The 25,058-nt window shown below is 35.1% G+C and overlaps 3 protein-coding genes across 3 annotated transcripts; all 3 read left to right on the top strand.

Moving 5' to 3' along the window:
* Window positions 1–1,168: 1,168 nt before the first annotated feature.
* On the top strand, window positions 1,169–5,687 carry LOC105345098 (uncharacterized). The gene is made up of 6 exons (XM_066066069.1): window positions 1,169–1,212; window positions 2,688–2,970; window positions 3,212–3,421; window positions 3,680–3,895; window positions 3,993–4,049; window positions 4,151–5,687. The coding sequence occupies exons 2-6, from the start codon at window positions 2,688–2,690 to the stop codon at window positions 4,477–4,479; spliced, it is 1,095 nt and encodes a 364-aa protein (XP_065922141.1). The 5' UTR covers window positions 1,169–1,212; the 3' UTR covers window positions 4,480–5,687.
* Window positions 5,688–6,413: 726 nt separating this feature from the next.
* Window positions 6,414–11,198, top strand: LOC105338532 (annexin B9). Its single transcript, XM_011443711.4, has 9 exons — window positions 6,414–6,570; window positions 7,726–7,801; window positions 8,507–8,601; window positions 8,759–8,872; window positions 9,546–9,636; window positions 9,746–9,894; window positions 10,014–10,191; window positions 10,404–10,516; window positions 10,858–11,198. Exons 1-9 carry the CDS (start codon window positions 6,565–6,567, stop codon window positions 10,975–10,977), a joined length of 942 nt encoding a protein of 313 aa, XP_011442013.2. The 5' UTR covers window positions 6,414–6,564; the 3' UTR covers window positions 10,978–11,198.
* Window positions 11,199–12,591: 1,393 nt separating this feature from the next.
* Window positions 12,592–19,095, top strand: LOC105338531 (rRNA methyltransferase 2, mitochondrial). Its single transcript, XM_066066071.1, has 3 exons — window positions 12,592–12,722; window positions 12,900–13,213; window positions 18,637–19,095. The coding sequence occupies exons 2-3, from the start codon at window positions 12,931–12,933 to the stop codon at window positions 19,086–19,088; spliced, it is 735 nt and encodes a 244-aa protein (XP_065922143.1). The 5' UTR covers window positions 12,592–12,722; window positions 12,900–12,930; the 3' UTR covers window positions 19,089–19,095.
* Window positions 19,096–25,058: the final 5,963 nt, after the last annotated feature.

Here is a 25,058-nt window from a genome sequence, read left to right on the forward strand (position 1 = left end):
TCTGTTTAAATCGAAGCCCGATAAATAGGACCGTAAACAATTAATTAAGCCAGTATCACATAGATATATTTCATTGCTCTTTCAGGTTCATTTTAACATTATATATGCCACGTGTACACTCTGACATAACTGATCGGTACAAGCAGACATTCACAATACACCGATGGCTTTCACTTGGATTATCAAAAGTTTAATTAATTAAATAGCTTACTGCATTTTAATTATGAATTACATGAAGATTTAATTCTACACTGATCAGATCCTTTTCCGCGTCGCGTCATCGAGATCGTCGTCATGTTACAGAAAATCTGGGAATTACCAGTAATTCACTTTCAGTTTCGGTGCAGATGCATATCCTTCATAACTACGATGACGTATAAGTGCCATTTCAATTTTGCAGAAAATTTGAGGAAAATCGTTTGAACGATTTTAAAAAGCGTACATACGATTTAAAAATCTGTTCACGGTTATTGAACAATTTAAAAAGGTCATGTAAACGATTTAGAAATTCGTGTACTAAATTCGTTGGTACGATTTTTATTATTTTGAACACACATTTTAAGGCTCAAGAACACTACGAGAACACAAAATTAGGCATATGTTGTTCATTTAATAATATTGATAGAAATTACAATTACATGTATTTTAATAGAGAGAAAAAAGAGGAAGAAATCTAATGCTAACGATTTTCATAATCGTTCAAACGAATTTCTAAATCGTACAATTTTTTAGCTCACCTGCGTTTTACTTCAGAACTTACGATCAAATTAACGACCGCTCATTAAGTTAATCACAAACTAATCAATATTTCAATTTAATGGCTGTATAGAATAGAATTATAGAAATCAAAATAGTTGTACATAAATGGTGTTTTACATAAATTTGGTTCATAAAAGAGCAATCCATGAGACTTAAAATATGTACGACTTTGTCGTTAGTTCTTTTGTAAAATGCAGCCCAGATCACTTTTTATCTGGCGTCCGGCTCACGGTCTGTCCTTCCGTCTGTCTCTCTGTAAACATTTCCTCTCGATTTCACCCAAACTTGGCACAAAACTTTCTTTGGTAAAGAAGATTCAAACTTAAAATGAAGGGACCTGCTCTATTTCAAGGGGATATATAAAAAATTATCACACTTGTTGGTATCTTTCAAAAATCTTTTTAGTAAAAACCATTTGGCCAAAGAGCTGATACTTGTGTGGAGCATCCTCAGGTAATGTAGATTCGGTTCAAATCATGATCCCTGAGGGTGAGTGGGGGTCACATTGGGGGTCAAATTTTAACATATAGGAATAGATAGAGAAAAATCTTTTAAAATGTTCCTCTCAAAAACCAATCGGCCAGGAAAGCTGTAACGTGTGTGAAAGCATCCTCATGTTATGTAGATTCAAGTTTATTCCAATCATGATCCCCCTGGGTAGGGATGGGGCTACAATGGGGGGGGGGGGGGTTAGAACTTTTACATAGGTATATATATAGAGAGAAAAATCTGTAAAAAATGTTCATCTCAAAAACCCAGTTGGTCAGAGAAGCTGTATAACTTTAGTCAAAAAAACTTCAGATAGTGTAGATTCAAGTTTGTCAAAGTCATAATCCTTAAAAATTGGGGTACATATATAGGTTGGGGCAACATTGGCATTTTATTTACCTTTTCAATTATTAAAACCCTTATTTTATAACATATATACTATAATATAGACAAACATTTATATATACTAATTAAATGTTCATTTCTGTCCTAGCTCTTTCAATCATATAACTCTTTCCCTCTTGTTAATTGAATGTTTTATGTACATTGGATGTTGTATGTACAATCTTCATGTTGCCCCTTGAGGGCCCTTAATTAGTAAATAAAGAAATTGTAATTATACTCATACACAAGCATTTTGACACATTGTTGATTCTTAATTGTTTAGACTGGGCCCCATGGCCAATAGATGGGCCTTAAAAAAGTTTCAAGTTTGATGTAGGTTGAAATAATTATATATAATATATTATTATAACCTGTCACGAAAAGGGCTGAATGTTTTTCATAATATTTTTGAATTTTTTTTTTTGCACTGAATCTATTCCACTTCATTGTCCAGATATTTTTATATGACTCCATAAAGCTGATCTTATTATCATAATGCCTATTGTTGCTCAGGTGAGCTATGGGACTCATGGGTCTCTTGCTTGTCTTGCAATTTCAAGTATGGCACTCATACGTCGTCGTACATCTTAGTAAGTGCATCGGTTCACTCTGAAAATTAGCATGACCGTGTAAAGCTGATACAATATAAAGGAGGAGCTATAAAATATGTCCTGGATCAGGGACGTAGCCACAGTTAGGGAGGGGTTGAAACATTTTCATAAAGATATTCAAAAATACGATTAACCCCCCCCCCCCCCTCCCATGGAATAGGATACGGATCCGGATAACGTGGTTGGTGTACCCCGTCTCCCCCACTTTTGAAACGATGCTACGTGTCTGCTGGTGAAGGCCATGTCTTAAAAATAGGAATGTTGAATATATTTATTGCTGTTATGTACACTGATGGACTACATCACTACTGTAAAATGATTAATTATATTTTGAATCTCAAAGAGTTTCCATCTACATAATTAGGTGATTTCTTTAAAATGGTTCAAAAGAAAAAAAATATTTTATACAATAAGACATTCCTTGCTTGATTTTGACTTTGTCAGATGCACTCGGAGTTGTACGAGGTAACTGCCACTGCTGCAGGCTTTACCCTGGGGGTCTGGGTCCTGTCCTGTTCACTCTTCAGGTATTGGCTACGGGACTTTTCAAGAGAAACTGGCACAAGAAAACAATGCCCATCGAATATAAAGAGAATAGTCCAGGAGGAAAACGACGAAAGTGGACGTTCACAACCCACGCTCTCTCTCTCCTCTGCAGACGACCTACTATCCAGAAAAAAGAGGCGAATCCGTAGAAGGAAACGGAAACGATATTTGAATGCATCTGGTGATTTTTTTTTTTACTTTTATGACATCCGTGCATGTTTATTGACACTTGAACTTGTAATTTAAAAACTCAAAAGGATATGGTTACGTTATCATAATCATGCTCAGTGCTTTTTTGCTATTTATACATGTTTTAATTAAACAGTCAATCCCCCAGTATTGTGCCAAATGAAGGCTAAAATACCGGTTATGTATCTCAAGGTGTTCTACGTGTTTTCAACAATTACGGTTTTGCCCTACAGTTGCAGTTGAAAACAATGTGCCGGTCACTCCTCAAGACTTCCGACCTAGAGCAAGCAGTGACAACCAACTCTCCACCAGCAGAAGAAGAAGCTACTGCTGCCAGGAGCTGGACTTGGAGTCCCAGAAGGATCAGCTACACGTAAAGGCAATCCTTCAGGACCACGACTGGAACACCATTGCTACTGCTCTTGTTTATCTACACAAGCACAGTACGTTCTTGGGGAATATAAATGCATATGAGACATGTATATTAAATCTGAAATTCAAAAGAATATACTCAGTAGTTGTCCAGATATGAAAATAACTACATGTTCTTGTAATCTGGACGAGAAACTCCTGGTAATTGTTTTTCGCTGTCAACATTTTTATTGTAAGAAATTTTAATGAAATGATTTCCCCAAGGCTATAAGCACACTGGACTAAGCATTTAGATAAGAACGCGTAACATTTACTTGGTTATTTCAAAGATGCCCTCGAAAGGATTGCAAGGATCGTCTTGAAAGCGATACAGCACATGCAGGATCTGGCGGCTGTTCCTGGACGAGGGTACACAAACTACATGGGATACAGTCTTCCCAACGATTACAGTGAGACTGAGCTCAGGGACATTGTCTTAGATCACCATGGAGACATGACGATTGGCGAATTCAAGTGGGTCCACCGAGAGTTTGTCAAGAGTCATGGTATAGGAAAACTATTTTTACCTTCTTGATAAACTGAATTTTGTAATTTTCTTAATATTTGACTGTGCTTTTTCGTAAAATATGTTTGCTTTTGCAGGATATCCACCTACGCCCTATGGATTCTCTAAACTCTATGAAAAAAGCATCGAGACTCGTAATTATAAGTTATATTTTGAAATGATTATCATATATTACCTGGCATTTTACAGTGATGCTGATCAAAACTATTTTTCATCTTTTGATTATTATTTGTAGCAAAACTCCGTAAACGTTTTGACAAATTACGGGAAAAGAATGATGAAACTGAAAAGCGCCTTGAAATCGAACAACAGGAGTTGAAGGAGGTGCGAAAAGAGAACAACCTACTCAAGTCACGAGTTATTCATCTGGAGTGCTCGGTGGCCCGGGCTCTGTGTAAGATCTGTCTGGTCAACGAGGTGGCGGTGCTGTACCAGCCATGCGATCACGCCGTGGTCTGCAGGTCCTGCCACGAACGAAGCATGGCAGGGAAGTCCAAGCGAGCACGCACGTGCGATATATGTAACTTTCATATCAAAACAACAAAAAGCCTTATCCTGGCCTAAACACGGGTATCTCTAACTCACCGTTACTTTGACATAGATTTAGGATATAAATATTTATTTTACAAAGATAGTTTGTGCTACATTCTATGCAAAAACGGTTGTGTTTTTGTGGTTTTTTAAAATAGAAATAAGGTAATATTTTTAGCATACATGACGTTTCGTATTGTAGAAGATTAGACACGGCTTCCAATATAAAGTAAACAAAAACTCTAAGTGAACGACTCGTAAAATTGCCTTTTTAAACACTAAGACGTATAATTCTGTTATTGGCTTAAATTACTTCTTAACCAATTACATGACTATATGCAACAATTTGACGTTCTGATCATTTTTTTTTATCATTCATTCACGGATTATTTTGATATTAAGTTTGGTAAACGCGCTATTATTAGAAGACTAGTAGCGCCCGGCGTTGTAGATCTGTTGCAGATTTTAAAAACATATTTTGATTTGAAAATCGAGTCGTTTAAATTATCTCACGTTTGAAAATTGGATGGGAAATATATTTAAGGCATTCAATGTCATGTTTTCGTGGAATGTGCATGTATATGCACAGACAAAAACAACACAAAGGATGAAATGACTGGGAGTTGTCTTGTGAAGATTTTATAGGTTGTAAAAATCAGTTTGAAAAAAAAAATAAACAGTTCTACATACTAGTATACTGATCGTAGTAGATATTTTGATATTGTAGATTTTATTAGTTACAAACAAGACTCCCACCAAAGTGTTCTGTATCGGAGATACTAGTAGTGTACGGTAGACTTAAAATAAACACACTATGCCACGTGACACTTGTCATTTAAAAACGCTCAAAGATTCTTACTTATGCTATTTATATATATAATTTCTATTCAAATGAGCTGTAACAATGGTTGATGTACATGATTTTTTATTTATTTATTTTTCTAAATATGTTGACGTACAACGGAAATATTTGCAAATACTGTACATTTAATTGAAATGAATTCTATGCGTGCATTAAGCAAACAAAAAAAAATTGCAGTATTTGCATTGTTCTTTTATAAGTAAAATATGGATAGTTGTCTTTGTTCATTATAATTTTCATGCAGTTGTAATTACATAGGGCAAACAGATTGTTCACGTTGATTTATTTCTGTATCCTGAATTATTTTTCTTTTTCCGCCAAGTTCTGTTAATGCGATGTATTTATAGACAAGACAACAAATAAAAAACCAATGCCTACACGTTTTGATTCTATGTTCTTTGGGGTTTCAAAAATCTCTAAACTGTGTAAACTTAAAAATACTGTGATTCTTGTAAAGCTTTAAATTTATTCATCGATCAGAAATGTTCATGTGTACCTTTGCTTTTTTATATCATTACCGCTAATATTTTTTTGAATTAAAAATTAAGTTTAATAAAAATTTTAGATCTGGTTTAAATTACATTGTCTGTGTTGTTTGTATGATTCATCAACTAGTACAATGTATCAATCATAAGAGATGGTACAGGAGTTTTAAATTATAATGTTGTTTTCATACATGTGTCTTTATTTCATTTTCTTGAAAACATATAGTTAAAATATTCAAATCGTGTTAAATTTTCACCTGGTCTTTTTAGAATTTTTACTTGTGAACATCAGCTGTACACAACCCGTTCACTTGTATTCTGCTGAGTATATCCAATAAACCAACAATTCTGTTTAGCTCTATACGTGAAAAAATAACACAATTAATTTCTTGTAAAATAGACTTGAAAAAGAATGTTGAATTTGATGTAAGATTTTCCTCCCACGCCTTTTTTATCGACAAAATTTCATACCTGGCGAAGACTTTATCTGGCCACCCCCTCAGAATATGTACTAGTATTCACCGAGAGTAAATACCAGATCTTTAATAGATACCATGTAGGAAAATATGTAGACCACCTCCCCCTGGAGAATTGATTGATTGTCCGAGTTTTACGGCCTACACATAGGAGCATCAATGGGTTGCTATTTATGAATCACCTGAGCTCACGTGACTTGTTACTTGTCGACTCAGGTATTCCTGTCTAGTGGAAAAGGGAGGGACATTCCATCACTTGTAGGAACTGCTGAAAGGAAGAAACACAGCTTCAAGAATGACGGTAAATATATTTATTAATCTTAAGTTAGAAGTTAGTTAAGTCATACAACTATTATGTCTGTTTATATTTGGAATCAATTTCAGTTGACTAGAAAGTTTGTTTACATCAAGGCACCGCCCTCGGCAGTTGTGTGCTATCTCTACATGTTTCGTTTGTTTAAGCTATTAAGACCTTTCCGGCTGGTTTCATGTGACATTCTAATGATTATATACATCAAATAATTTAGCAATGTCTATCGCACATTGTTGATATGAACATATTATAACTTATTTTTTATGTCGTTCAGACACCACATCTTTTTCATTCATTTATAACAGATAAAAGTTTGACTAAAGTGCTTAGATATTCGTTTTACGTGCACATTACGTGAGCTTTAGAGTATACAGTTTTATAACGTTGTTTTTACGAGTATACATGATTGTGTAGATAGAGCTATGTCTGTGCTGTGTAAACCAACCTGGAAAACTAAACGCCTCCATACAGAACTTGATACAGATTTTTTACTTACTTCACGCTTCAGTGACGTAATAACGCATACCTTCTTGTTACAAATGAACCACGTGGCCGCGTTCAATGTATGTCAAAAATTCCATACACTGACATTTCACTGGGCGAGAACACGAATCGCACAAAAATGTGCTTCAGGTGGGGACAGGATTACAACTGTCCATGGGAATCACTTCTCCCATCGTCCAACGTGCGATGATTGGTCAATGAAAAATAGTAGTCACCGAGTGCATGTTCTGTGAATGAAAGATGAATCATCTTGTTCTTCATGTCAGATCATTTGGTTACGTGTTCAATTGATGGAAAAATTGAATCAGCAAAATTCAGAACTACAAATTATACTCAATTAAGCATAAGAATGCTTAGCTTAAATTATCATTGTATGTAGTTCATTGTATATACCAAAAGAAAAATAATATATTTGATTTAAAGACCGAAGAGAATTGAATCTAGTTGAATACAATAATGTCTAGCACCAAGCAAAAAACTCTATATTTTTTCTACGTACATGCTTGCATTCATATTCTGAATTACACGAAAGTGCACCAAACTTTGAACATGTCATTAATTTTATGTATACAGAATGTACATAAATATCTACATTTTCCTGAATTAGAACGACATTCTTATTTGGTTGTTTTATTACAGGGAACAGTTTTTCCAGCAGAAGAGTTCGATGCAGAGGCTGCTGCTGCAGGCATGCGCGATGCAATGACGGGGTTCGGTGAGTGCGCATGTCAAAGGACTGATTAATTTAATCTATTATACAAAGCTGTTGGGTATCTAACTTATCTTATAGAAGTCTTTAAGACTAGGAAAACTATTTAAGTTAAATAATCATAATTACAGAAAGTCATTGTTTTTAAATGTGTTTAAAACTCCATACATCATTTTCATTGTTTTCTAAACCATACAATATCAAGGCATTATATAGCAAGACTTTAAATCTGAGATATACCGCATCTAGCGAATGTCCAGTAAAAGCTGACGTTGCTGTCGGCGCTAGCAAAATTAATATGACCTTATTATGGTTCTACATACTAGTATTTCCTTCTCCAGGCCAAATAAGGATAATAAACACGCCTGCGTACATAAACAGCACTATACCTTGTATGATATATGACAGTAGTCAAAACAGTACATGTGTAGGGGACTTGATCCTACGTTGTTCATATATCAACATGTAAAATGTCCTATTTATAGCATGCACTCTTATACTACTACGAAACAGCACGTAAAATTAGTGTCATAAAAATTTTGGGTTTTAAAAGATTGGTATAAATGTACGCATTAATTCTCAATGAATGACGAAATTGCCCATAGGAACACCGAACAAATTTACCTTATACATGTATGAACCTCGCAAGTACATGTACTGTGCTTTACAGAAAAATGTTTGATCAGACAAAGTTGTGTTCATTTTAATTAGGTACTAGCGAGGAGGCCATCATCTCGATTTTGGTAAACCACTCGTTTGAACAGAGGAAAGAAATTGCAACAGCATTTAAGACTGCCTACGGAAAGGTATGCATTGTAACAGTTATTATTGCTAGAGTATTTAGTACTTTATATAGAAGTTTTCAATGAACACTGAATTCAAAACTTGTCTAAAAGATATTTATCTGCAATTTTGTTGACGCAATGTATCGTAAAATAAATGACTTTATCTTTTGACCTCCAGGACCTCATCGAGGACCTCAAGGACGAACTGGGAGGGAACTTTGAGGACGTGTGTGTCATGATGCTGGCCTCACCCCGAGAGACTGACGCCCGCGAACTCAACAAAGCCATCAGTGTGTGTACCCTCTGCCATCCCCCCTCCCCACACATACATGCATACACTGGTCGAGCAGTTTTACTACTGGTCCTATTTTAATTAGATTGAGGCACGGGTCATAGTTTGCGTTTAAACGTTACGCCGCCCCTCCTCCCTTTTAGTTTTTAGAAGGTGAAGTTGAATGCAACCTAGTTGTAATCGTCGCAAAACGACGAACTATCTCGCATACGCTTGCCTAAACTGACTCAATGTGGGACAGTTTGGTAACACCTTTTCGTTTTCATGAATAATTTATGCCATATTTCAATTGGCTCCTTCACATATTCATGAAGGAAGTCTCACAAATAGTGGAAGAGTTTGGCTCTCTCATTGGTGTATTTAACTTTTAAGATATCAATGAATATTTGAAAAATTAAGCGAGTTGGTCCATGGTATAAGTAAGTGATACTCTGAGTTAAATTCCGATAAGTATCTGTTGTTTCAACCAGCTAACGCCACAGGTACATGCTAGAGAGTATCAACACCCGCAGGTTATCAGATTAGATATTTAACCATCTCCTTGCTCCTTAGCATGCATCTAGAGGTTATCTCATTTTCATAGGTGTGAATATTTGAATACGTTTGATACACTCATGAATTTATATCACCAGATCCAGCATTTATTTGTACATTGACTGTGTCTGCTTTATAGGGAGCCGGTACCGATGAGACTGTTCTTGTAGAAATCATGACATCCAGAACCAACGAAGAATTGGACGAAATAAAGGCAATTTATGAAAAGGGTAAACAAAAGCATCATTCCATTTGTCTGTGTTTCCTTAAGCTAATGCAATAAATGAATGTCACTCTGACGATCCATGAACTGACAAAATAAGATACTTGTATTTTCAGAATTTGAGACGACGTTGGAGGAGGACCTTCAGAGTGACACCAGTGGTTACTTTGGTCGCCTCATGGTGGCGCTGTGTGCCAATGGGAGAGAACCCAGCGAGGGGTGGGACATGGAGGAAGCTGAGGAGTCTGCGCAGAAACTGTACGAGGTAAACAAAACACTTCGCATACGTCATTGATAGAAAGGGCGATTTATTTCTCAAATGTGGTAATTTTCATATCTGTGCAAATGCAGTTTGATATAACATTCTGATAATTGCGTGGTTAGGCAGGAGCCGGTTGTCTTGGGACAGAGGAAGCGGAAATCAACGCCGTCTTGTGTATAAAAAGCTACGACCAACTCAGAGCTATATTTCACAAATATGATGAACTAAAAGGAAACCCCTTAGAAGAGGACATTGCCAGCGAGACCAGTGGAAGCCTAAAGGATGGTTTTCTTGCCATAGGTAACCCATATGCTAATAACATATAACTGATAAGTTAACACAATTAATACGCGTTGTTTTGGGGCTATTGATTAATTATATGGCCACATATATTATATATTACCACGCACACTTGATTTTACGAAAAAAAACTACATGTTTTTTTTAACATGGAATTGTTTTCTAAACGTGTTACATGTTAAATACTTATAATGATTTATCCTGTTTTGCAGTTGAAGTAGCCAGATATAAACCCCGATTTTTCGCCAGACGATTACACGACGCAATGGCGGGCCTCGGAACCAGCGATGATGACCTCATCCGCATCATCGTCACCAGGAGCGAGGCAAGTCCCCGGATGATAGTCATTTACCGTTCTAACTACATATAACTGTGCATGTAACATGACTGTCAAATTGCTGGCAAAAAGAAAATTAAGCAGTTTAAACATTTTGGCTCGATTACTAGTATATTTGATGCGGTTTTTTTTCAAACAAGTGTCAATGACATTTTTTTTTCAAACAAGTATTAATGACATATCTTACTCTTTTACGAGGTGTTGCTTTTAGAAATTGAAATATTTTGGTGTGCGGCATAGAATGATAGCGCAAAAGTACCATATCCTCTTTGTATTTTTGAAATGTTTATTGTTTTAGTTAGTTATAAGATTGTTATTTTCTTCTCCAGGACGACCTAGAAGAGATTAAGGAGGAATATCAGAATCTATATGAGAAATCTCTCGCTGAGGCTGTGGCGGACGAGTGCTCAGGGGATTATAAAAGAATGCTCCTGTCGATCATCAAGTAGAGGGCGTGGCTTATACGAACCTTGCACGAATTTACACAAATCCTTATAAATCTGTTAAAACGTATACCTAATATTTCTTATAAAATGTGTTTTTTGGCACAATATGATTATTTTTTGTTTGTTTTTATACAACGTACTGATGTATATATTATTATAATGATTATATGTCTATTAATGGCGATGTTAGGCAATGGTATTGAAATAAAATGACGGTAACTTATTATACAATTTTCTGGTTTCATAACATACATATAAATTTCGCACGTTCCCAAGCATTATTACATGTATGTAAAATATTTAGTTTTAAACTTCCTGGAGTTTTTTTCATGGTGGTTTGGTGCTATGATCAATCTCCAAAAGGATTGGAGTTGACATTTGGCATCACAGTTGTTCACCAATCGTCTCCACATATTTATTTTTTCAATACATGTATATTTACACGTAATACAAAAGGTTTTATTAAAAGTATAAGTAAGAGTATTCATAAATTCTAAAAAGGCTGTACGAATGACAATTTAAATATTCCAAGACCATCAGGTATGTACGAAAAACGAATAGGGCCACATTAAAAAAATTGTATCCACTAATTACCAAAAAAGATTTTGTTGTTACGAGTTAATTATCTCGTTATTAGGAGAAAAAATCTCGTTATTAGAAGAAAAGATATCGTTATTACGAGTTAATTATCTCGTAATTATGAGAAAAGATCTCGTAATAACGAGTTAATTATCTCGTTATTACGAGAAAAGATCTATTAAAAATGGCGTGTTTCATTGTTCTACCGGTATTCTCTTTATGTAAAGTGTATGAACTACTGCAACATCGGATTTTTGCCCCCTCCGGTCCTCCTATGCCAATTAGATTTGTTGGTGGTGTGATAACTGCATGGTCTCTTTCGACTCTATAATAGTTTATACAAGTAAAGAGACATACTACAGAATGTATATAATGTATGCAAATGCCAGCATTCACTTATTTTCGTCAGAATTTTGCTCAAAGAGAACAATTAGTTTGCAGTGTTTCCTAACTTTGTGGTATACAAAATGGTGAGGGTAATTTGAACGTTTTATATTTTTCGTGAATTGACTTTTTCTTTGACTTTAAACTTATATAATTAGCCATTTTCCATTTTAACGTGTATAACTTCATAAAATTTAATTCAATTCGAAATGAATATAAAAACAAAGTTAACATTGGGGAAACCATGTCTGAAGTCTTTTTTTCGATATGAACTATATAAAATAAAAAAAAAAACTAAACGGTTGGTGAAATCATGCACGGGGGTGTTAGCATGGTTAGTGCAAATATAGCGCAAATGGTATTCGTCCCTACCGACATGCATCCTCAGGTAGTGTAGAATATATATTTTGAATTAAATCCTGTAATGTTTATTTGAAGAATAATGGCTATTGTTGCTTAGGTGAGCGATGTAGCCCCTGGACCTCATAGAAAAAATTAAAATTCGCATGACAAAGCAACCGATATAGGCCTCGGACCCCCCCCCCCCTTTCAGGTAAAATGACCGATTATATAAAAGAAAACCTGTATTTTTTATCGATGATTAATTAAATTTAATATTTGATTTAAATGAATAATTTGCTTGTTAATGTATTTGATCATTAATTTGTACCTTGATTTATTTTATCTCTCAGATAAAATATTGGCCGGTATCACTCATCACTGGCAGTGACTTGCATTCGGCTCTTTTGACACCCGAAATACACTGGCCCAAGAAAAAATATAAAGTAACAAAACGATACATAACATATATCAATTTGTCTAAAAACATCTGTTCCTAGTTTTTAATAAAAATTACCATGTGTCCACATTATTTTTTTTTTATATAATAAGCGTAACGTTGGTTCACTTAGGTGTAAATTTGTATATCCGTTCCTTTAAAAAAAATCCTATTCTATTTTTAGAAAGGGGGTTTCCAGCAATGTGCAGTTGGCCATGAATACAACGTTTTTACGAAGTGCATGTCAGTTTTGCATTAAAAACCTTGGACAGAGACAAAAAGGAACAAGTTCTCACAAATGGATACAGAGGCAACATAAAGATCCATACGTGAAGAGAGCAAGAGAGGAAAACTGGCGATGTAGAAGCGCTTTTAAACTCTTGGAAATAGATGACAAGCACAAACTTTTTACTCCAGGGCAGCTGGTAATAGATATCGGGGCAGCTCCGGGGTCCTGGACACAGGTGGCGTGCAGGAGAACGAATGCTGCAAGCTCAGGTAAAAGGATATGTTGCTCCATCATGTACGCGACTTGAACCTATGTCAGATGTATGTCTATTCTCTTTTGAGAAGTGAACCATGGATACAGGCTATGCCTGTCCACTTCTATGGGCAGCGGAAAGGGCAAAAAATACATTTTTACAAAATCAACGATAAACTAAATTCAGCAATCTAAAATAATATTATCAATGACCATAAATGCAAAACCAACAGTCTTCTTTGCAAAATAAATGTACATAAAAATCAACCAAAGGTATTTAAATACAAATCAAACACAAAAAGTAAAACCAACAGACATAAATGTAAAACAAACATACATCAACATGAAACAAGCGGACGCACAAATAAACGCCAGGTGGCGTTTTTTGGGAAGCAATAATCGTCATCGATTATTGGAATCCGGGATGGTTCGCACCTATTTTGTTTCGCCCTGAGATGTTTCGCACCTGCCTCGGAGCGAAACATCTCACTGTATTTAGATATTTTTCTCGTATTATCATTCCTCTGAAATTAATTATTACCTATACAAGAATTGAAATATGTTTTTAAAAAAAACTATTGAAACAGTGCTTGTCTTTATGCATGCACGGCCAAGAGAGCGTTCTTGCTTGATTAGGATTTTTATTTACTAATTTTATTAAGCCATGTCGTTTTATATGTATTACCTGTATTTTTATAATGAAAAATTTGGGAATGTTAATTACAAATGTAAAATATTATATTGTTAGCATAGCTCTGTTTTGGGGATCATTTAATTACATAAATTATCAGCTTGAACTTTACATTACCCACCCCCTCCCTAGCTGTATCTATTTTTTAAACTACGCCTATTACCAGTCTTATTCTTATGGAAAAAGTCAAACTCGTTAAAAAATTTATTAAAATTGTTTTTTCCAGATATTTGTATATCATCATGTTTATGGGTAACAAATAAATGACTTTTTTTTTTATATAAGACTGTACAATAATTGATTATACATATGTTTTCATCCGAATAGGAAATTTGGAACAAATGTACGAGTATAAACAGGTCATTAAAATATTTTTTATACTTTTAAATAAATCATAATAAATAAATTGGAATGGAAATAATATTTAACCCCACGTTTGCTATAAGAATAAGACTGGTAAAAATCATAGTTAAATAGTGGATGCAGTTGGGTATTGTAAAGTTCAAGCAGATACAGGTAATTTATGTAATTAAATGGTCCCCAAAATAGATCTATGCTAACTATATATACATGTACATTTCTAATCACATCAACACTCCATTACATTACATTACAATGAATACAGTCAGATGTTTTACTCCGAGGCAGATGCGAAACATTGAGGTGGGAAACATCTCAGGGCGAAACAGAATAGGTGCGAACCATCCCGGATTCCAATAATCGATGACGTATATTGCTTCCCAAAAAACGCCACCTGGCGTTTATTTGTGCGTCCGCTTGTTTCATGTTGATGTATGTTCGTTTTACATTTATGTCTGTTGGTTTTACTTTTTGTGTTTGATTTGTATTTAAATACCTTTGGTTGATTTTTATGTACATTTATTTTGCAAAGAAGACTGTTGGTTTTGCATTTATGGTCATTGATAATATTATTTTAGATTGCTGAATTTAGTTTATCGTTGATTTTGTAAAAATGTATTTTTTGCCCTTTCCGCTGCCCATACACTTCTCAAAAGAGAATATAAAGACCTATCGCATCAACACTTCCGATTCCCAATCATTTTCATTCCAGCCCACTTACATCATGTTACATGTATGCATGTGCAGATGTTTATGTCTGACTCCTTTCAATCATACAACATTTACCCTATTGTACAGTACTATTCCTTGCATGCTGAGAATTTTTTACTGTACTACTAAACAGAGAACTCTAGAGAACTTTAGAGAACTCTAGAGAACTCTGGGGATTTTTTCACATTTAAAGTATTTAGAACCTATTTTTGCATTTTATATGATAAAAAAAGTTGTATTTTAGTCGAAATATATATTTAAAATATTTGGATTTAAGTAAATATTAATTATTTCATGCAAAACATCAAGTTGGGGGAAACTAAATTATTTAAAGGATCTCGATCCCGAGCAGTTTACAAGTCCATTAAAATTACCGGTACTCTTTTTTAAATTCTTTCAACATTTAATATAATTCTTAATATGGATTTTATTTAAGGTTAATTATATTTTATAATTTGTAGCGTTAGTGTCTTTAATCTCCGTTTGTGATTTGTTATGATTTTAATTAAGATACTGACTTTTTGCTTGTCGTCAACTTCAAATCTTAATACTTTTACGGCTGAGTGTAATAAAACAACTCTTCTCCATGAATATGCATTTATAAATGGACAATCGAAAGAATATCTGAGATCCACTATGACACTAGAAATTGTAAATATTAATTAAGTGATATAAAGGCTTTAAAAATAGTGCATAAATTGCCTTTTCCTTACAGAAGAAATTAAAGGGGCATGTTCAGGATTGTGGTCAAATTCTATATTTCTGTTTTAATTATTTACAATATGCTTAAGGAATACATTTTTAATGATCAAATGAAATTTAAGAGTCATTCATTAACGGTAAAAAGCAAGATACATTTTTTCTTTACAATGATAATAACGTACGTAAGTTGTTATATTTATAACAACAGAATATGATCATTGAAATGTGATAGCTTAATATATATTACCGGTATGTTGTGTTTTTACGTGCATCATTATACCAATGGCTTGAGGTAACCTGTATATAGAAACAATATCTAAATGACATTAGATCGGGATCGGAGTTTGACGATCACGCCGACTAGATTTCTATCGGGAATTTGTCTTTAATTAGTTTAAAATCAACTTTAATTAGTTTAAAATCAACTTTAATGAGTTTATGTATGTAGTATAACATGTAACTGAACAGATACGTGCATAATAAAGCATTTATTAACCCTTTTAAATGAAAAAATCCCAGAGTTCTCTAGGGTTCTCTAGAGTTCTTCAGAGTTCTCAGTTTAGTGGGACCGGTTACTGTAAAACAGAACAGACTGGGATTTTGAACCCAGGCCCCTTAATTATTGTACTCAGGTATTCTACCAAATGAGCCATCGGAGGTGTGTTCAGCACAGCGGGCTGAAGCAAGTGCTCACTTTAAAATACTCTATACCTGTGGAACGGGATGGAGAAATAATGACGGGCCAGATCGGGATTCAAACCCGGGCCCCCTGAATCTCTAGTCAGGTGCTCTACCAACTGAGCTATCTGGCGCTGGTACATGTATCCGAATTGGTCTGATCGCCACATTCCTCCCCCCATAAGAGCCTTCCTCTGGCAGGAATTAACCTGTCAGTTTCAGGGAATTGACTGACACCAAATATAATGGGATTGGAGAAGAAATAATGACAGACCAGACCAGGATTCAAACCCACGCCCCCTAAATCTTTAGTCACTCAGGTGCTCAACCAACTGAGCTGTCTGGCGACAGTATTAGAACTGGTCTGACCATCACACCTGTAACACAAATTTTGAAGAGTGCTCCTGAGCTGAAGGCTGAACACACATTTGGCACCAGGTCTTACCATTCTTTACTAGATTGTTGCCCTTGGTGATCAATACCTTATAGGTTTTTTCCCTACGCTAAAGTTAACTTGTCAGTTTTAAGGGTTGGTCAAAGCACTAAATGTAAAGAGATTGGAGAAATGGTGACAAACCAGACCTGTAGGATTGAAACCAAGCCCTGGCTGTGAACCAGTCTCATATGCTCTACCATCTGAGCTATGATTTTGACAGTGTATTTTATGCAAAGAAATTAAATAATAAAGAATTTTTAGGGTAATTTTTGTCCCATTGGCTATCACATGAATATCTCTTTTATCCTGTTACCATCCTTAATTACTTTTAATATGATGTTCTTCTGTGTGTAAATCTTTAACTTGTGTTACAAGAGTGATTGGATGAAAATAAAGCAAGACAACTCCAGTATACTTGTATATATCAATAAGCAAATAGACCTAACAGGAGAGCGTCCAACTAGAATTCAGAAGTGGTTTTAAATCCTGGGTTTTTTCCTGACATATTTTTTCATTTCCATTTTGATGTGGTTTGCTACATGTACCTCTCTGTTGATGAGAAGCATTCCTGCCAGTGGGAATGTGGCAGGCAGACTAATGTGATCATTTAAACAGTTCTGTTAATAGAGCACCTGTTAAAGAAGTTCAGGGGCCAGGTATCCCCCACCCCCTTCTTGTTTCAGTATTTTGTTAATTATACATTACATCCAACAAATTGTTAACACACATGAACATACTTGAAATTAAGGATGTAGCTCAGAGAATATAATGAACCACTCAGGAAAGGAATGGTGTACTTGAAACTTTCATTGTCTCAGTGACATGAACAGTTCAAAAATCTTTCTCAAGGCTGTGTAATGCCAGCTGCTTTACTTTGGTCCAGAGAGTTCACCCCCTTTATTGGGATGGTATTTTTTGAAAATTTGAATAAACTGACAACTACTGATAAATTGATTTGTTACTCACAAAACACCAAAGATCATTAAGTCTAACACTTTAAATCATATACCGGTATTATACTGCATTACTATATAGTTTTTGTAATTTTTAGTAGGATATATATACAAGAACAAGAATTATGCTAGTACAAGGAAGGTTTATTGAGTACATTTCCAATCAGGTACTTAGCATCAGTGGGATGTGGGGGGTGGGGGTGAGCACAGGGGGCCCCACTTTTTGTCTTAAATTTACATACAAAAAAAAATGAATGAACAGGGAGCCCCCCCCCCCTCCCACTTTAAAAAAGGATGCTACATGTCTGCCAATGACTAAAGATCTATCCTAACATCTCAGTTATTCAATACTAGACAATACTGTGCACCAAGGGATTTATTAAGATAATTTATAAAATAAAGTTTAAATTTTATCAGTACATGTATTTATAACTGATAAAAAACAGTGTGTACCTTGGTGATAATTAGTGACCAAGGTCATTCTCACTGCTAGAATTTATCTTGACCCCCACCCCCACCCCACCAGCTCTGATCACCAGGTTAGACTACTTTTGATTATATTATACTTATTTTACTGGTTGTTTTAAATAAAACACTAAATAACAGTAAGTAAAAGTCGGTAACTTTTTGTATGGAAAACCATTGATTTGGAATCAGATACTCACAGTTAAGCCAAACATGTACCTACAATGTTAATTTTATGATGAAAACAAATTTAAACACATATTGTATGTAAAGGCACAAAAAATCAAGTCTATAACAATTGTCTATGGTATACAATATAGATTGAGAAGTACTAGCCAGGGATAATTTGCCTGTTTACGTCCTCAACTTTTGACAGACATTCAGAAGATTTGTAGAATAAATAAATTTGAATTTTAAAACATTTATGTCACATTTTCATTACAGATGAAAAATTACCCAAAGGGAAAGTGATAAGCATCGATTTGTTACCGATAGTTCGTGTTCCTGGTGCACAAATCATAGACTGTACCGACTTTACATCCTTGGAATGTCAAGATAAAATCATCGAATTGTCCGCCGGCAAAAAAGCTGACGTGATTCTTAGTGACATGGCTCCAAACGCTTCTGGGATTAAGACATTCGATGGGAGGATTCTTGTGTCATTGGTGTCAAAAGTGTTAAAGTTTTCGGTGAACCAGTTAGCAGTGAACGGAACGGTACTGGTGAAGCTCTGGCACGGAGCAGGGTGCGATGAACTCGAGCAGGTGATGGACAAACTGTTCGACTCGGTAAAACTTGTCAAACCTCAAGCGAGTCGAGATGACTCTAGAGAAATTTATTATTTATGTCAAAAGTTTAAAGGGCTTGAAAACAGTGAGGACAATAATAAAATATGAGAAAGAATTTCAAAACTGAATTTTATTTTTCTTAATATTGTACCACAAGTTGGAAGAATATTTGTGTTTAATGGTATCAACTATAATCATATTGAATGTAAGGCACAGATCCTGGAAATTTATTCTAATGGTAAGGGGAGGCTGTTCTCATCTACCCTACCAATGCACCCTCTCCCCCCCCCCCCCCCCCCCCCAATTTTTTTTTATTCATAAACATTTTGGGAAGTAAGAAAAAAAAACCCCCAAAGCCATACACTCCTTCCATATAATTACATGTACATGTATATATCTTTACAACATTGTGTAAAATGTCTTCAAGATACATCTTTAAAATGTTTGTTGGGATCGGGTGAGTTGTTGGGGGTTCCAACTAATAATCTTTATTAACGGTACTTTAGTTTTACTATAAAACCTAGTACATGTACAATGTATTTACTCAGTAAATTTTGGTCCTGACCCCCCCCCCCCCCCCCATTGGTTTTGTACATGAATGTCTTGTTCTACCTACTGCTTATTTCGTGTTCTTCTACTAGCTTTATCTCCTATTAGAGTGATAATTCTACATTTACCTTGAAAGTTTTAAATGTCCTGATTTAAAAGTCTAAGTCTATACAAATTTTTTAAGCATACTATCTAACATGGAATGCTGACTTTGATGTACTCTGACAGTACTCCAACTTAAAATTGACGGGTGTTAGAGGAACTACCGGTACTTAGTACATGTATGCTAGTTTATGCAGTCTATGACTTAGAGTTTATTACATGATGAAGTGTTGCAGGGACTTGCACAGAATAATGTGGTGTAAATACACTATGTGATTCACACAGAAATGCAGATTTATTCCTGATTGGTGCAGAGCTGCGTTTGATCATGGCAGACAGAGTGAACTGTATCAGACAACTGTAGAGGAAGTCTGAGTCAGGAGGGTGAGGTACCAGCTGCTGACAGCCAGCCCTCACACACTTCTGGGGTGACCTCACCAGCGCCCCCCCCCCCCCAACCCCACCGTCATTGGACAATTACTTACACCACACTCCACACTTCTCATCTCCCCTCAATTTCTTTAATGTAGTCTTCTTTGATGTTTGTTTATTGTACAAAAGAAAACTACAGACAATTGTTCTTCTGAGTAAATTACTGGTAAATACTGAGAAAAGTTCTTCTGAATAATGTGGAAGTAATGTTATGATATTTTGTAACATTCCTTTACAAGAAAGCTTGTATGAAAAAAATTTCAGAAGTACTATAAATCTATATCAACAGGACTTTAAAGCAATCAGTTTCACTGCAAAAAGAAATTTCGTATTTTGTTGAAGGGGGGGGGATACAAGAAAGGATTTTCAAGACACTTATTTTCAAATGTTTACTTAGAATATTATATATAAATCATAAAAAAATATCCTCTGCAGAATTTCTGTTCTTGTGTACATAAATTAATAAAATAGGCTATATCCGTTTTGGAATTGTATTTTAGATACTTAGATCAAAGTAAGCTCAGTCACTATTGCACAGTGCTTAAGCGAGTGATGTGACCTGCGGGCCTCTTGGTAACAGTCAGAAGTGTACACTTAGCCAAATGAAAATTATTCTGAATGGAAGCTTGGGTGTGTACAAAGACAAAAGGAAATTTTCCAATTAATGAAAAAAGGTTGAGGTCACAGTCACTGTTGCGATGCATTGATTTTATGGGTGTACTGACATTGTACCAAACCAGACGGTTGCCAACAGTCGATTACACCATCACTGATATACCCAAGGATCATTGAGCAGTGTTAGCCTTGGTTTAAACTTGTCCGTCAACCCAAAGGCTTGTATAATTAAAAATACATACAGTTAGATTTTACATCCTACTAACATTGTCTCCCAGTATGTTTTAAACTTTATTTGGAGTGTTCATTCGTGGTAAATATGACTGTTTTTTTTCAGGCGGTTGTCAAGACCCCGAGCCCCCTAAAGTTAAAAATATTTTAGTCTGTTTTCCAAATTAGAATGAAAAGTTTAAATGGGTTCAACAAAGTTGTATCATTATTTCTTGATATCTTATTAAATTTAGAGACTGGTAACGCCGCTCATCTACTATACATTCTACAATTTCGTAGAGGAGCGGTGTTTATTTAGGAAGGGACCAGATTAATAAAAAGTCAGGAACATAATGAACCACCAGAAAGTGTGTGTGTGTGTGTGTGTGTGTGTGTGTGTGGGAGGGGGGGGGGCACCTACCCCGAAACCAAAACAAAACCGGAAATTCACCATATTTGCTAAATCATCCAAATTCTAATCATCTCAAGCCACGGTTTTGTGTCACTTCTATTGATAGAATGGACATAAAACTCGTTGCTTGAGACGATGTGTTGTTTGGAGGGGGGGGGGGGGGGGTATAATAAAACATCATTGAAAGATTGTGACCGGGTTCATTATCTATATACTAGGTTACCTCTGCCCCCAAATATATATGTATTTAGGTATAAGAAAATGTGTCGGTATCTATAAAAGGAAAAAAAAAAGGTGGGGAACCAGCAACCCCACCCACTCAATCCTGATGCTACGTGTCTGGAATCGCGTAGCAAGAAAATGTTATCTAGGTGCATGTCTTTTGGGCAAAAAGGTCAAGGTCAAGGTCTGATCGTCACTACAGATACGTATTGCACGACATCAAATAAATATTGTATCTTTTACTGCTTGTGTCAACATACATTGGAGCAAGAGAAGTTGGGAAACTCTTTTTTGATTTTTTTTCTTCATTCTATAGGGCCATTAGAAACAGCACAATAAAATAAATTAACTGTTAATAATTTATTGCATTTATTTTCTGTAGTCATGATTTTTTTTTAGAATAATTATACAAAGAAGCATTGTTTGTAAAATTGATTTTTAAATTCCAGTTAGACCTTGAATTTTCGATTAAAAGATGAATGAAAAAAATTAATTGTAAAAGCTTATTCTTTTCAACCGTTTATTTCAATGCCTTTAGTTTTTACCTTAATGTTTTCAACGTTAACGAAACAACAGGAGCATGCTGTGACTATAGGTATCAATACAAAGTAAAGTCTTTGTTGTGCAATGCTCATGTATACTTTTTTGACTTAGTTTATTGCAAAACTACGAGATTTTACAGTGTGTATAATGCATCCATATTTGTATGAGTTTACATTGTGTTTGAATGCATATACATACCTGTAATCATTAGATTTTCGAGGGGGGGGGGGCTATCAAGAAAGCCTTAGTTTTATAAGATTAGTTAGATCTGACGATTTATCCTACTGTCATTTGCACGTGCAGAATTTTCATTAAGTCATTGTCAGTACCGTAGTATATTTTTTTGGGGGGGGGGGGGGGGGGGTTAGTTATATGTTAGTTAGTAATCAGTAATGTATTATATATTGTGCATATACGTAATGGATAGTGAATGGTGACAGAGTCAAACTACTTTTCCAAGTACATGTATTTACCAAGTACATGTATTATAATGAGTTGTAGTGTTCTTTCATAGTAATATAAAAAGCTTATACTGGATGAAAGACATTCCCCGTTAGATAGAGTGACCTATACACGATATCAGATGAAAATTCTATTTTTGATTTTTATATATAAAATAGTTTACTTTGTGTAATTTGAATGATTCACCGAAATTTGAATGTTAGAAGTCGTGTTACAAGCAAGATACAGAGCAAATAAGTCGTTGTTATGTAAACAAAGTCCGGGTCTTATAATTGTTTACAAAATATATAGAGTAAAGAAATTTCCATTTCTTTGAAAAAATAACTTGTGAAGATAAACTGATTCAGTGTGTTCATAAATAATTTTATCAACAAAAAGCAAAATTAGATCGAAACTTATAACCAATGCAACACATATGTAAACAATAACAGGACTCGAACAATTCTAACCTCTGTAACTCTGCAACTCGCTTGTAACTTGACATTTGACTTTTAAATATTGACAAAGCGTTAAAAACATCCATACTGACCATTCTAGACATTCAAAATTAAATAAATATTTTTTAATTGAGCTCAAATCGTGCCCAAGAGAGAGAGAGAGAGAGAGAGAGAGAGAGAGAGAGAGAGAGAGAGAGAGAGAGAGAGAGAGAGAGTGAGAGAGAGAGAGAGAGATGCCCCCAAACTTTACCCAGTATATTTGCATACATGTATATTTTTGATGATGTTTTTTAATGATAAAGTGGAGAGACCACTTCGTTACCAAAATTATCTTGATTTGTACAACATGTAACTCCATGTATAAAAAAATACCGGTTTTCGAAAAAATTAAGAGATTACCCAAAAATGTTTAAATGTCATAGTAGACACAAACGTGTTTTGGTGACTGTTTTGAGAAATGGGTCTTTCATTTTCAAATTGATTTTTGCCGCCATTTTGCTTACATTTTATTCACCTAACGTAACTCAGCCTTTTTAGCCAAATTTTAGGTCGTACAAACTTTGGTTCTCTTTTCGACTGCTTGCATTCTTAATAGTGCTACTATATTTTTAATTGAATTGTATCGAATGACCTTGTATTTTTTAAAATATTGGTTAATAAGGGGTTTGTTAAATCACATTATAAAGAAAATTGGATTTCTGTATTCAAACAAATTTCTCACTTCAGATTACAAATGATCTTTATTTTCAAATAGAAATGGAAAACAAATGTAAGGTATTCAAATAAAATTAAGAAAAATAACGGATAAGGATATAAAAGTATGAAATTCGAGATTACAAACTAAAATCAATAAATATACATACAAATAAATATACACAAGGAATCTGATTACCAAAAAAAAAACCAAACAAACAAACAAAAAACAAAACACAAAAAAACTAAAAAAAACTAAAGAAAAAAAAAAGACGAAATAAACTGGGCAGAATTATTCCTGTAGACAATAATTAGTTTTACTGCACTGTCCTCGAAGGTTATAAAAGTGTATTTTAAAGTTCGTGGGTTAAAAGTTTGTGGGTTAAAAGTTTAGAACAGTTTATATCAAATATCTTGATCTTCTAAACATTTTTCTAAATATATACATTAATCTATATATTTAAGAGGGTTAAATTAGGCCTTTTCGATTTAAATTTGGATAATTCGTTTATGAGTTCGTGTAGGTTTAATTAACTTGACTCACCACTGCTCGCTGATTTTAATTTATAATATGAATAAAATTGATGAACCGGCAGCGCGAACATATATTGAGGGACACATTAAGTTTGTTGTACCTCGTATTTTAGAAAATTAAAACCTTCCAATTAATAAGAGCCCCCCCCCCCCTTCTCTGATGTTAGCGGCCATTATGGTAAAGGATCGCTACCTGTTTTATGACGAAGTCCCTTTCAGGCACGTAGCATCCTTTTTGAAAGTGGGGGGGGGGGGGGGGGGGTTAGACTCATCCAAAAAATCTTGACAAGCAAAAAAAACCCAACAAAAAACATTACTTTCCAAAATTCTGAAAATCCTGATCCGTGGGGGTGGGGGGGGGGGGGTGGGGGGGGTATACCTTAAACTTTGGTTTAATTGTTTATTTCATTATTTTCAATTCAATTTTTTTTACATGGTCCCATAAAAGTGGGGAGGGGGCAACTCCATGCAGTTTATAAAATTTTTTGTATACAAAATCTTTGTTGCGAAAAAAATGGGGTAGGTGGGGGGGGCCTCCCCCCCCCCCCCCCCCTTGATGCTACGTGCCTGCCTTTGTCGCAGATTAGTTTCGAACACGATACCACAATGCAGAGCGTAAAACCGGTAATTCGGCAATGCTGTATCCCTTGTTGGCCTGCTCGCGCCACGTGCGATCTGTCTGGTTACAACGATGTATAAATCCGGGGCTTAATCCGGATAACACGCATGTAAACGGACAAGGATTATTGCAATTTACACATGCAGGCAATAAACTAGAACATTACGCGTGGTCGAAATCTACTTAATCCTTAGTCGGTGTATACCATGTCTCGTAAGAATCATTGATACACTGGTCCGGACCCGGGT

Source organism: Magallana gigas, chromosome 7 (assembly GCF_963853765.1).
Source record: "Magallana gigas chromosome 7, xbMagGiga1.1, whole genome shotgun sequence".
In the NCBI taxonomy this organism is placed as follows: Eukaryota; Metazoa; Mollusca; class Bivalvia; order Ostreida; family Ostreidae; genus Magallana; species Magallana gigas.

What these genes read in the sequence shown, in the direction of transcription:
- LOC105345098 (XM_066066069.1), top strand. Translation starts at nt 2,688, where the DNA reads ATGCACTCGGAGTTGTACGAGGTAACTGCCACTGCTGCAGGCTTTACC. An exon ending in TGTTTATCTACACAAGCACA is followed by an intron (nt 3,422 to 3,679) that starts GTACGTTCTTGG and finishes GTTATTTCAAAG; the next exon opens with ATGCCCTCGAAAGGATTGCA. An exon ending in AGAGTTTGTCAAGAGTCATG is followed by an intron (nt 3,896 to 3,992) that starts GTATAGGAAAAC and finishes TTGCTTTTGCAG; the next exon opens with GATATCCACCTACGCCCTAT.
- LOC105338532 (XM_011443711.4), top strand. An exon ending in CGATGCAATGACGGGGTTCG is followed by an intron (nt 7,802 to 8,506) that starts GTGAGTGCGCAT and finishes CATTTTAATTAG; the next exon opens with GTACTAGCGAGGAGGCCATC. An exon ending in GGATGGTTTTCTTGCCATAG is followed by an intron (nt 10,192 to 10,403) that starts GTAACCCATATG and finishes CCTGTTTTGCAG; the next exon opens with TTGAAGTAGCCAGATATAAA.
- LOC105338531 (XM_066066071.1), top strand. Translation starts at nt 12,931, where the DNA reads ATGAATACAACGTTTTTACGAAGTGCATGTCAGTTTTGCATTAAAAAC. An exon ending in AACGAATGCTGCAAGCTCAG is followed by an intron (nt 13,214 to 18,636) that starts GTAAAAGGATAT and finishes TTTTCATTACAG; the next exon opens with ATGAAAAATTACCCAAAGGG.